Here is a 12770-nt window from a genome sequence, read left to right as displayed (position 1 = left end):
CAGAGTAAAAACAACGCTCTGCAATGCTGACAGAATATCATTGATAACTGCATTATATCACTATGCAACTGTTCCATCTGTTTTGTTTACCAATTTTCTTATCACATACTGGAGCCTGAGTTAGGATTTTATTAACAAAATCACAAAATGTGACATTCAGTGGTGTGTGATACAGACTTATATCTGAGTAAGGAATGCGGGCTTCAAATATACAGTAAATCCGGGGCTAAAACTGTCATGTTAGTGTCTACCTTGACTATGAAGTAGTATTTATAGTAGCATTTGGGGGCAGTTATCGACATATCCACTATAGTTTTATTTCTCATCTGTATGATGAGGAAACCATTATATTCAGTCTTTCATTATGGTCCTAACAATATTGTTTTTAATGTCCATTTAGACACATTAAGGAGGTTATTATTAAGATTCATCAGAGCTGACAAACTAGCCTTGGTAACAATGGGACCACTTATATATACCAACCACTGATTTCCCAATACTGAATTATTCCTCCCATGACATACTATTACAGCACAAAGCACAACAGTGTGGATGGGTTGTTCCTATAATGTTAGACATGACATTAGTTTTAACCCAAGCACTAGCCAAATCCATTCTAGCCACCAGGCTCAACATCTTGGTAGTGATATTGACAAGAAACAATTGTTTTTGTGCTGCTGATTGCTTCTATCTTTTCTCTTTGAAGCTTTGACTTTTCTGTTGTACATTTTCAGACCATGGGTTTACTCCCCGAGAACCAGCTAAACAGGGCTGTCAGGGTTTCATGAAGTGACACTCTCAGTGAACTAACAACTGCCAACTCTTGAGTTTGGTTAGACCTCAAACATTAGGTGTTTTGTTGGGAAAACCATAACCTGCCATTTATTTACTTGGCTTTTACAGAAATAAATGGTAAATTATATCAAACTGAAAACAAGGCTTCCAGCCTAGCTTACATCAGTGTACTCTGTTTCTCTTGTTGCTAGTTGTCTCTGCTTCTTTCAAGTTAAACACCAGCTCTTGCAAGCAGTCTTGTTCTTGTATTTTTTTTTTTTTCACACACTCCACCCCACCTGTATTTTACCCCTTTTGTTTTCCCACTTTTGTTCTGGCCTGTCCCTCGTGGTAGTTTCCCATTACACTCCCTTTTAACAACATACAATCAGCAGTCTTTAAAAGATTATTCGGTGAAATGGACGTGTTTACTGCCCGGTGAAGTTGTGTATTTACTAACAGAAAAGATCACTGTTGTATGTAATACTAAAACAAAATTTTCAACAAAAAAACAGAATAAACATTTGCACTCAAATTTAATAAAAGGCAAACAAATGGGAGCAATTCCACAGTAACTGACATAACTTCTATCCACTCACTGTCTTGTTGCAACAGTTTAGATTCCCTATGCAATGTGAAACAATCAAATATGTAGTTCACAAGTGATCACTTGGCTAGTTTCTACAGTAATACTAATAACATTTGATGTAACTGACATAAATACAGTATGTACAGTAACAGTCTTGTCTGGATCTTGTAAAAACCAGTTGGTCTAGAACTAGAAATCTATCGACTAATTTAATCTCATCATTGGTGAGGGATTTCCTTATTTAAGGTCTGAAACAGTTTTCAGGATCATCAGTGATGGATTTATAATTGATGTACACAGTTCTGTTGTATCTGCACACTGAAATAGGCCTAATTCATTTTATTTATAGGCACTGGACCCTATATTTCTTTGACAACTGATGCAATTGTTTTGTGTATTTCTTTACACTTTTGACCGTGAACTCTCTCTCAGACTCATGTGTGTGTGTGTGTGTCTGTGTATATATATATATATATATATATATATATATATATATATATATATATATATATATATATATATATATATATATATATAGTTTTCATTTTTGATAGTCGTATCCTATTTTCTGTGGAATTACCCTGGGATGTTAACTGTGGTTTTGTCCACTAGTTTTGCCAGCTAAGACTGTTTTGGTGCCTCTTCCTGTGATAAGACTAGCCTTTGAGAGAGGTATTCTCCTTGTTATTTCCTTGCAGTGCTTCCTCTGCTCCTGCTGCTTTAGCACAAACCCCAGCCAAGAGTCACACAAGCTCACACTGATCCTCCCAATCTCCTTCACTAACCCACTGTCTGCTTTCATTCCAGGAGAACTGACACCTTGCAACAAAAATGACTGACTCCAAGTATTTCACCACAACCAAGAAAGGTACAGTGCTTTAAAAAAACAAATTCTAGTGGTTAAGTGGGAGGTGCAAAAATAATAAAGTTTACAATTGAACTTAGTTTACCAGTGTATCAGGGTTAATGTTCTGTCACTGCAGGGATGGTCTTCCTGCAAAAGATAAGCACTATATTTCACAGCTAGCAGAATTCTTGGCTGTGTGTTTTCACCCTGGGTGGCCACCCAAGATAAGCTGAGCTCAATGTTAAGCTGTGCTGTAGCAGACAGCAAAGTCTCTAGAGAAACAAAAATGTGTCATTGTTGTAAAAAGAAATTGTTGGTCATAGTATTCCTTTATAGTTAACCAGTAGTCTTCCTCTCAGTCCCTCAGCTCTAACAACTAGGCTGTACTGCCACACAACAGCATTATTCAGGTGCATTATGATTTGATGCTTTACAATTATGCAGGGTTAGAAACTCACACTAGCCCTGCACCCCATCCTGGGTTTCCGAACTTCCATGAATTAAGTATAATATTTAAATTATTCAGTAGCCAGGAGTTTGAGCAACACCTGTTAAACATTGTTCCTTCCCTTATAGCAACAAATACCTACAGGCTTATTCAAGTGTGCTCAGTTCAGAGCACATTTAGCAGTTCAAACTCCTGGCACATTTTGATTTCAATAGTATACCTAAACATAGTTCTGAAGCCCAGGACTACTGTAGGTGTAGGACTAGATGTTTCTAACCCTGTATGTATTTCATAAATGTAAAAAACAAGGACTTTTTTATTATTTACTTATGAGCCCTTTCTCCTACAACTCTGCAAGCTCACCTGATCCAGCAGCGATTAGAAAATAGAGCCTGATTGTAAGGTACTTTTACAAAATGTACTATTGTTTGCTGAGGGCTTGGCTGAGCCCTCAGACTAATTTCACAGAGAATTCCGTGCTATGAGCAAACAAAAACGGCATTAAATAGAAGTCAGTTAGTCGTAAACAAACACAGTACTTAAACTCCAAACCTTTCTTGTCCTCACAAATCTTATTCAGACCGTAAGCGGTGCTATTCTTACCTTTCTGTAATGACATTTTGTTTAGATAATGCACTGTAAACAAGCAGAACCAATGAAGAAGGCACCTAAATTCTGGTAATGGTAAATGGCCACTTTAGTTTTGGAAGCATAGCCAAGGAATACAAATAATTACATTTGGTTTTGAAAAACCTGTTTTTTTTATTCTACTACATTTCCATGTAATCTCCCTTTGCAGCACTGAATTACAGGTTGGGGGAAAAACTAAATATTACTTAGCTAATCAGAATAAGATTTGTAACAAGCATATTTGAAATTTCACCCGTGCTTCACACACAGCAGTGTCAGGTCTTTGAAAGATAAGGCATGCCACTGCTGGAATTTACAGAATAATAGTTGAGTGCTTCAGAACAAAGGTCAACAGAGAGCAACAGTTTTAAAAACATTTTGGCACTAGTTTTTTACTTTAAGCACTGAGTAACTTTGCAAAAAACATACTGCATACAATTAATTAATACACTTGTGTGCATTCTAATTTATTATTATTATAAATAATAATTCTCAGTGTCTTTTATGGAAATATGTCATACAAAACTATAGCAGCATTGGGATTGGTTACCTACTGGGTCTGTGTTTACTGGACTGCACAACAGTTACCACTGGAGTTAGATTGTTTCTGTTGTCTTGAAAGAATTAAAGCTAATTGTAGTTTTTTTTTTTTTTTTTTGTCTCTTTTAATAATTTAAATAAAGTTTATATACCTAACAGATTAAGATACAGTAGCCCACTTCTATTCATATCTCCTCAATAACAGAACACGTCTGTGTGTGCTTGCTATACGATTTCAGTACTCTTTACCTGAATTTCTTGGCAAATTGGTCTTTGCTGAATTTTCTGGATCTCCGAGCACTCACTTGATTAGTATTAAATGACAAGGGCGTTTGTGTTTCTGTGGAAGTTGTCGCACCTTTAATGGAGCTACCATATGGTATATTTATAGGACTTGTCGGTTGCCATACTGTTATTTTTCCACGTGTTTCAAATGCTATGTAGGCCCACCTGTGCAATGCTGAACATTCTAAAGGCAAAATTCCCATCTTATAGACCCTTGTCCTTTTCTAGCTTCAGAGCCCAATTACACATTGTAATAACTGTATCAGTCTAACACTGCGTATAAAATCCCTGAATACTACAATAAGTTCTCTATCAAAGCGTCAGTTTCTTAGATCTTTGCAACACTGTTGATAGATAGTTTTTTGTCATTTCTAAAATACCAGTACTGCATTCATAAGAAGAAAAAAAAAAAAAAAGATGTTCATTATTCTTGACATGTAGTGACATGCAGCAATTGTAAGAAATAGGTTTGACATTTCTACGGTGCTCTCTGAAAAGCCTGGCCTTTGGGGACCCTGAGTCTGCTTGCTAAGCTTTTGTGTTTATCTTCCCATACACAGCAGAGCAGCTGTTTGGAGATTATTTTCTATCTAAGAGGATTCAGACAATTTTCAGTAATATTATTTGCCAGGAGGAAAGGAGATAGTGCTTTGTTTGCCCACTGTGTCTCTCAAGGCCAGGCAACAAATGTTGAAGTAACTAGTTAAATGTGGCATTTTCTAACACTTTCCTGTATTTGGATTGATTTGGTCCATAGTTCTACAATGCTTGTCCCCCTTGTCAATTATGATTCCCTATGGAAGATGCATATCTCAGGAAACAGGAATATAATGGAGGCGCCTGTATGTCACACTTGATCTGGACAGTTTTCAAGAAATCTAAATATGGTGGTACATGTCAGTCTGTATCTTTCTTTACACATATGTTGTATTTTCTGTGAAGAGGGTTCGCCTGGACCACTGTAAAGGGATCAAACCCTGAAGTTTTATAAGAATAAATAGAATTAATGAAACCAGGGGAGGCCATTATACCTGTGCTTTAATAATGTAATTATTTTATTCTGTGATTTAAGATAAAACCATTTAATCCTGTTAATGCCGTTTAGTCTCTACCTCCTCAAATGCAATAATAGGTATAGTCATGCTCAAGCAAACAAGTCACCATGTGTATTGTATGTGTGCTTGTGGAGAGAACTGCATTGCTTGTATGTGTGCTTGCTTACCATTCCTTACAGTGTATTGAGTTGCCCTGTTCTAAGTTTGTGCTTGTTCATACTATCTGGCTGTTTGCCTGCAGGAGAGATCTTCGAGCTGAAGGCAGAGCTAAACAGCGATAAGAAGGAGAAGAAGAAGGAGGCTGTGAAGAAAGTGATTGCGTCTATGACCGTCGGCAAGGATGTCAGGTATAGAAACTGGGTTTCCTTGGATGTCTGGGAGAACTGACAGCAAAGTTAGTGTCTTTGAAGCATGGTGGAGTGACATCATGCACAAAGAATCAGCCCTTTTCTAACTGATTGATATTGATTCGAAAACAAATGTGTTTACAAGCCAAACTCAGTCAGGTTTGGAGGAATCAATGCACTCGAATCCCATTAAGACCCCAGCATGATTCTAGCTTTAACGTGGGAACATGCTGATTGTATATATGAGGGTATTGGAAACCATCGTGCTTCCTAGTGCTGGTCATGGATAAAATTGATTTTCCAACTGTAAAGTTGAAAGCTTCCTTGCTGATGCATCAGAGCCCTCCAGTTGTATCCATATAGTTAACCCCCCCGGTTTTCCCCACTTCCAGTGCCCTGTTCCCTGATGTTGTGAACTGCATGCAGACAGATAACTTGGAGCTGAAGAAGCTGGTGTATCTCTATCTGATGAACTACGCAAAGAGCCAGCCAGACATGGCCATTATGGCTGTCAACACCTTCGTAAAGGTAATACTGATGGTGGATTGAGGCACTTAGGGAATGTAAGGTCGGTCAAACCAAACACAGCCCGTCTAGCTTTTGTTATGATTTGCTGGACAAAAAAACCCAGATACTCCCATTCAGATGCATTCCAGTATCAGTTTTTACTGTTAAATGGGTTTATGTCAGGCTTGACGGCTAGTGCCACTTTATTTGTGGTTGGTTTTTCTATTGGCAAATAAATCAAACCAAACAGTACTGATCAAGCTATCAAGCTTTAAATTCACTTTTATAGACAGACATGAGTGTTTATTACAGTGTCTTCAGCAAATAGTCCATAAACATACACAAATACAATTAAAAGCAATACCTATATAGCTGTGCACAGCAGAACTACAGTACAAGAACACAAGCAAAGGGTAGAGTACATTTTTAGTATCCACAGCTAGGTTTGAGCATTATGGCTTGTGGCACAAGTGTCAAATCTTGGAAAATGCTACAAACAAAGAGTAATGATCCCATTTAAATAAGTACTTTGTTCTCATCCAGGACTGCGAGGATCCCAACCCTCTAATCCGCGCTCTGGCTGTGCGCACTATGGGCTGTATCCGTGTGGATAAGATCACAGAGTACCTGTGTGAGCCACTGCGCAAGTGCCTGAAGGACGAGGACCCCTACGTGAGGAAGACTGCAGCCGTCTGCGTGGCCAAGCTGCACGACATCAACGCCCAGCTGGTGGAGGATCAGGGCTTTCTGGATACCCTCAAGGACCTGATCTCGGACTCCAATCCCATGGTAAACTGGTTGTGGATTTGCTGTTTTTTAGCACTTCATTAGCTGATTAGTACTGCTGTTGCACTTCGAGATGAATGAACTGCACTAGACCCAGTCCTTTCAGAACTCCCCCTTGTTTAGGTATATTATTAGAAAGACCCAGTAGGTACCAATAATTTGAGCAGTCAGGCTAAATCTGCTCTGAGCCAATCGCGCTTACCTAATAATGAATGTAGTGTAATTGTTCATGCAGCTATAAGAGAGGAACAGTTTTTATTTACCAGGTGTCTCATGGCTCCTAATAACAGCAAGGTGGAGTGAAAACCTAGAGTATATACAGATGTGGACAACAGTGTAATGCAACAGTTAAATGTAATATACAGTACGTTTTTCTTTTGCTATTACAGGGCAGGACATTATTAAAATGTAAACTGGCAGCTCATAACATTCCCCCTAAATTAACCTATTGGTGCAGAGAGAAGCACTGTAACCAGGCAGTTTCAGTAGCTTGCAGCTATGCTGAGTGTGCTCAGATCACTGCCATTTCAAATATTAACAGCAAATATACAAATTACATTCAGAGGTAGCGGGGAGGTGATATTGCTCAGACATTGCATGTAGTTGATACAGCTGATTTAATAAAAATGTTGCCACTATAAACAGCCTTTGGCTGGCAAGTGTAAACTGGGTATGTGAGTCACCTGTGTGTGTGTGCTCAGAGCTGTCACATACTTGTGTGCTGTACAATACTGTATTAACCCCTTGCTGTCTGCTGTCCTATAGGTGGTGGCAAATGCAGTTGCTGCCCTGTCAGAGATTGCAGAGTCCCACCCTAATAGCAATCTGCTGGACCTGAACCCACAGTCTATAAATAAGCTGCTGACTGCCCTCAACGAGTGCACAGAGTGGGGCCAGATCTTCATCCTCGACTGCCTCGCAAACTACACCCCACGGGATGACAGGGAGTCCCAGAGGTGAGTGTCAGCAGGATTGTCCCACTCCTGTCCTTTCGGCTGAACATTGTTCAACAGTGTTTGTGCGTTGAAGCTACCATGCCTTTCCCCTGGACACAGTTCATTTCTGTTTGTGTTCTTATCACAATCTGGTATGTCTCTGGTCTACCAGAGAAATATTTAATGAAACCTGCTTATATTGGTAACTCAAGGGATTATCTCATTATCTTTTTATACAGGTGAGTTAACATTTGAAATGCCCTCATATAGGCATCTTGTATGAGAGTGAACTTAACTTTTTTTAAAAACTTTTATTGGCCAACTATTATGAGTCTTGGTGATGAAGGCCAGGTTTTCTTATAAAACAGAATATGAGAAAGACACTCTCACCCAACTTTGAATCCCTTTCAACCAATCACTTGTCCCTCATTGTAAACCCTGACCGCTGTGTTGTCTCTCTCTTCACCACTTGCAGCATCTGTGAGCGTGTGACCCCCCGCCTCTCCCACGCAAACTCTGCCGTCGTGCTGTCTGCCGTCAAGGTGCTGATGAAGTTCATGGAGATGCTGCCCAAGGACCTGGATTATTACAGCACGCTGCTGAAGAAACTAGCACCCCCTCTGGTCACCCTGCTGTCTGCAGAGCCAGAGCTGCAGTATGTGGCCCTCCGTAACATCAACCTCATTGTGCAGAAAAGGTATGATCTTCCACCTGGGGTCATTTGAGACTCCATCACTCTGAGCTACACAGTACAAGATAAGAGCATGTGATGGAGGCCTTAGCCAGAATGTCATACTAAATATAAAAATGAAGACATTTAACCACTTTTGAATGGCAAGCGACAAATAGCCAAGGAAACCTAAAGCCTCTGTGGTCAGAATTCTGTTAATGTTTAACTAGCCCGTATGTTATATGTGGGACATTAATTAAACCTCCCTCTCCCAGACCAGAGATCCTGAAACACGAGATGAAGGTATTCTTTGTGAAGTACAACGATCCAATCTATGTCAAACTGGAGAAACTGGACATCATGATACGTCTGGCCTCCCAGGCTAACATTGCTCAGGTCGGTATAAAAAAAGACATTGTTTTACAAGTATCTCACTAAAGGGAGGACTGGTATACCCAGTGCTTGGTGTGTTGTTAAGTATATTATTTAAATGATCAGGATCAGTCAGGCAAAAATCTTCCTCCTTATAGCTCCATGCACAATTTAATAGTAAACGTACAGGCTCGGGGCATACGCCAACATTTCTGGCATCTGTTCATTTGAAAAATGTTCTAATTGAGGGCTGTGCTGAAACCCAGGACATGAATCATAACTAGTGTGATTTTTCTGCTTTTAAAGGTTTTTTTTATTCAACAAATAAAAAGAACAGCCTGTCATATTGGCAACAAATTGATTTGAACACCCTGATTCATATTCTAGGGATGTTCCATGCCTGTTACTTGTGTGTAATGCACAGCAGACAAAGGCATGTGAAACCCAAGATATTTATTGCTTGCGTGTTGCAATTAACCCCACGGGTATAATCATTATTGATTTACTGCAAAGCCAAGTGAAACAGTTTTTTTTTTTTCTTTGTGCCTTTTGGTATTGTAGAATAATTGCAGGTTTGAAATGTTATATTCTTTTCGTCTTGACACAAACTCTGCATCTGTGCAGGATTATCCAAACTGCTGATACAAAAAATGAATATTCAGGGATGTATTGTGTGCAGCCATGAGTCTGTGAAAACCAAAACTAGAAACATAATTGCATGCTTTGGCAACTGTAGACAAAGGCTGAATACAATTATGAATTTGTAGCGGTAGTGAACCTCTGTCATTTTTATAAGGTTCTCACTTCAATGCTAATTTTTAGGATTCTGGTTGTATTCCTACAGTATCTTTATTCACATTGCTCTTGTTCTTTGACATTCAGTATCTACCATTTATGTTAGGGTATGCAACTATAACTTCTATTGTGGAAACAATGAGAAATATATGAACCCTTCTGTTTAGAATGACATTAAAATGTGAATAGACTGTTGCTGAGTAATGTAAAACAGTATCCAAGTATATCAATCACAACAATTGCATTTAGGTTAAAGGTAATTGAATGTAGAAAAAGATCAGTAAGTACAGTAGAATAATATAGCAACTACATTGGGTTTATGAAAAGTAAAATCAGTAGTGTGTTTTTGGCTCTAGTAGTGTAGATCATGATATACATAACTGTACTGTATGACTAGACAATTTCCACTACATTAAGACCATTCTAAAAGGCCATTCTAAAGTAATTGTGTAAATTTGTCACCACAGGTTTTGGCTGAGCTGAAAGAATATGCCACAGAGGTGGACGTGGATTTTGTGAGGAAGGCAGTCCGTGCCATTGGCAGGTGTGCCATTAAAGTTGAGGTAGGTGCTTCAATTAGATTGCTTCTTCCCAAGACTGTTTTACAATACATTAAGGATTAAGTTCATGCCCCTGCCACATAGTTACTATTGTAGAGGCACCTATACTGTCCTCCTATTGTAATTCATGTTTTAAGTATTGACTTCCTGTGTATAGTGACCCCTTCTATAATGTATTCCCATGTATACTGTATATCATTTTTGAATCAAGAATGTGGTTGACACAGTGGACATAATATTTGTTGGGGAGAGGGTAGGGGGACACAATGATGAAGCACTTGTAATATAATCTTATGATCTTAAATTGTATAATAATATAATCTTAAATTGTAATCTAGAAATACCAATTTGTTTAGGTAGTTTGTGGTCAGGTATTGGTTTCATGTAGATCCAGAAAATATAACAGTCATTGAGCTGAGGCAATGTTTTATATCTTGATACATTTAATCAAGTATGTGAAGGATAAAAAGCAATACGTAAAGCTGTTGAAATATGCAGGGCACAGATCTGAGTCAACCCCAGCAGCATGCTGTAGTCTATCGGCAATGCTCTTGAGATAAACGGTGCAATTGTTTTACAGCAATCAGCGGAGCGCTGTGTGAGCACGCTGCTCGATCTCATACAAACCAAGGTCAACTATGTGGTGCAAGAAGCCATCGTGGTCATTAAGGACATTTTCCGCAAGTACCCCAACAAGTAGGTTCTGTCTTGCTACACTTTCTGTGCTGCCTATCTAAATGTGATACTCACTGCACTGTAGTTATTTATTTTGCTTTGTATTAGCACGTCTTTGCTTTTGTACTGATGCCCTCCATCTGCCAGTACTGCAGCCTAACGTTAACCCCAAAAGAGTACAAATTTCTTTATTAAATAGCACTGGACTTACTTACACTGAGCGTAATGACCTTCTTCAGTGTCTGTAGATTAGCTCAGGCACCCTCCATTAATGTTTATATGTTAAACATTCATAATAAGAAAACAAGTGCTCCATGAGCCCCTCTTCACATTTCTGCAAAACAGATTTCAGTGTAATGTCTTAGAATTGCATAAAGCAGTATTCCAGACTGGATTTATCTGTATATTATCTTTTGCTAATCCTTTCCTTTCCATCCTGTGATTGCAGGTACGAGAGTGTCATTGCTACCCTGTGTGAGAACTTAGATTCCCTGGATGAGCCAGAGGCCCGGGCTGCTATGATTTGGATCGTGGGAGAATATGCTGAGCGCATTGACAATGCAGACGAACTGTTGGAGAGCTTCCTGGAAGGATTCCATGATGAAAGCACACAGGTATTAACAGGAGGTCAGGGAGACAACCATAGGAGCAGATAGCAGAGTCTGATCGAAATCTCATGGTATAGGAGCACTGGTAATGCAAGGGTCGAATGATGAAAGGGTCGTTGCATATGAGACCTGTGAAATTGCTAAAGCATGAAGGTTGCTGTAGGGCTGAGTATCTGTCTTACCTTTTGTGTTTTTAAAGTGAAACTAAAATTGTTGCCCCAATCTTTTCGCTCTCAGGTCCAGCTTCAGTTGCTGACGGCCATCGTGAAACTTTTCCTCAAGAAACCCACTGAGACGCAGGAACTGGTGCAGCAAGTACTCAGCCTGGCTACACAAGTAAGGAAGCCGTCTTTTGTAAATGCACAGTGAAACTGTGTTTGCTCTGTTGAGTTCTGACCCAACCAGTTTATAAAGCAGTAGTAGGGGTATAATCATGTAACCCAGTTGCTGGCCTTTAACAAATGAATGCACAGCCCACAGAGCTGATAAATTTACTGGAACATCAGGAAATCTTTGAGAGCTCTGAGCTTTGTCAGGGTTTTCACACTATAAAATAAGACCTCAAAAGCGTTTTATAGTTAAAAGGTTTAGAATGTGTAATCCCATCAGTTTGCAAAGTTAAAAGATGCTTGTATCCACAGTAGCTCAGAATGTAAAATGATAAGCCTTCAATAATTGCACTTTCAGATCTAGCTGTTTAATATGTGATATGGGATCAAATTAGCTGTTGCTTTAATAGAACCCAATTAAAAATTATTTGAAAATGGCTTCTGTTTATCCATGCCATATATCATTTTATGGGCTATTTTGTCAGTGGGAAATCCAATTTTGAAGTTGTTAGTGGATAGAAGTGGGTATGTTCCTGGCCTTAAAGGTTTAGTCCCTATGTTTTCTATCCTTATCTTCAATGTCAGTGTCTCCCGTCCTCCGTATTCTATCATTTTACCCCCTTTCTAATAAGCTGTCTCAACTTTGAAACATCTCAAGGTATACACTATAGAGCAGCCTTCTCCTCATGTGGGACCCCAGTATCAGGGTCCTGCAGTGCACTCTCTCTGCTAGACATTTTTTCTTTCAGAGGTAGTATTAAACTGTGTCCTTCAGCTGTCCTACAGTTTCAGTAACGTAGGATGGTTTAGCATGTGCTGGGCAGAGTTCTACATTTCTTTGCCTAGCAATGGAGGCATAGGGCATTCTTAATAGATGAAAAAATGAAAATGAACTGCACACTGTCTTACCTTCAAATAGTGTTCCAATTGAATAACATTAAGAGGAAATGAAATGTTTCACAGCACAATAAGAGGAACAGAACTGAAGGCAATGAAAGGGTAAGCACATTGATTGGAA

The 12770-nt window shown here is 39.1% G+C and overlaps 1 protein-coding gene across 4 annotated transcripts in view; it reads left to right on the top strand.

Annotated features, from left to right (window-relative positions):
- The window catches only part of LOC121297082 (AP-1 complex subunit beta-1), a 32402-nt gene that overhangs the window by 728 nt on the left and 18904 nt on the right, over positions 1 to 12770 (top strand). For all 4 annotated transcript variants that reach the window (XM_041223090.1, XM_041223093.1, XM_041223094.1 and 1 more), the window contains exons 2-12: positions 2171 to 2231; positions 5410 to 5515; positions 5908 to 6043; positions 6566 to 6811; positions 7574 to 7764; positions 8219 to 8440; positions 8689 to 8809; positions 10048 to 10143; positions 10721 to 10836; positions 11264 to 11429; positions 11661 to 11759. In XM_041223090.1, the coding sequence (XP_041079024.1) occupies positions 2195 to 2231; positions 5410 to 5515; positions 5908 to 6043; positions 6566 to 6811; positions 7574 to 7764; positions 8219 to 8440; positions 8689 to 8809; positions 10048 to 10143; positions 10721 to 10836; positions 11264 to 11429; positions 11661 to 11759 (1536 nt within the window). In that variant the 5' untranslated portion in view covers positions 2171 to 2194. The remainder of the gene's footprint in view (positions 1 to 2170; positions 2232 to 5409; positions 5516 to 5907; positions 6044 to 6565; positions 6812 to 7573; positions 7765 to 8218; positions 8441 to 8688; positions 8810 to 10047; positions 10144 to 10720; positions 10837 to 11263; positions 11430 to 11660; positions 11760 to 12770) is intronic.

Source organism: Polyodon spathula, chromosome 22 (genome assembly GCF_017654505.1).
Source record: "Polyodon spathula isolate WHYD16114869_AA chromosome 22, ASM1765450v1, whole genome shotgun sequence".
Lineage (NCBI taxonomy): Eukaryota > Metazoa > Chordata > Actinopteri > Acipenseriformes > Polyodontidae > Polyodon > Polyodon spathula.
The sequence above is the reverse complement of the archived record's forward strand: the minus strand, read 5'-3'. Positions and strand labels throughout refer to the sequence as shown.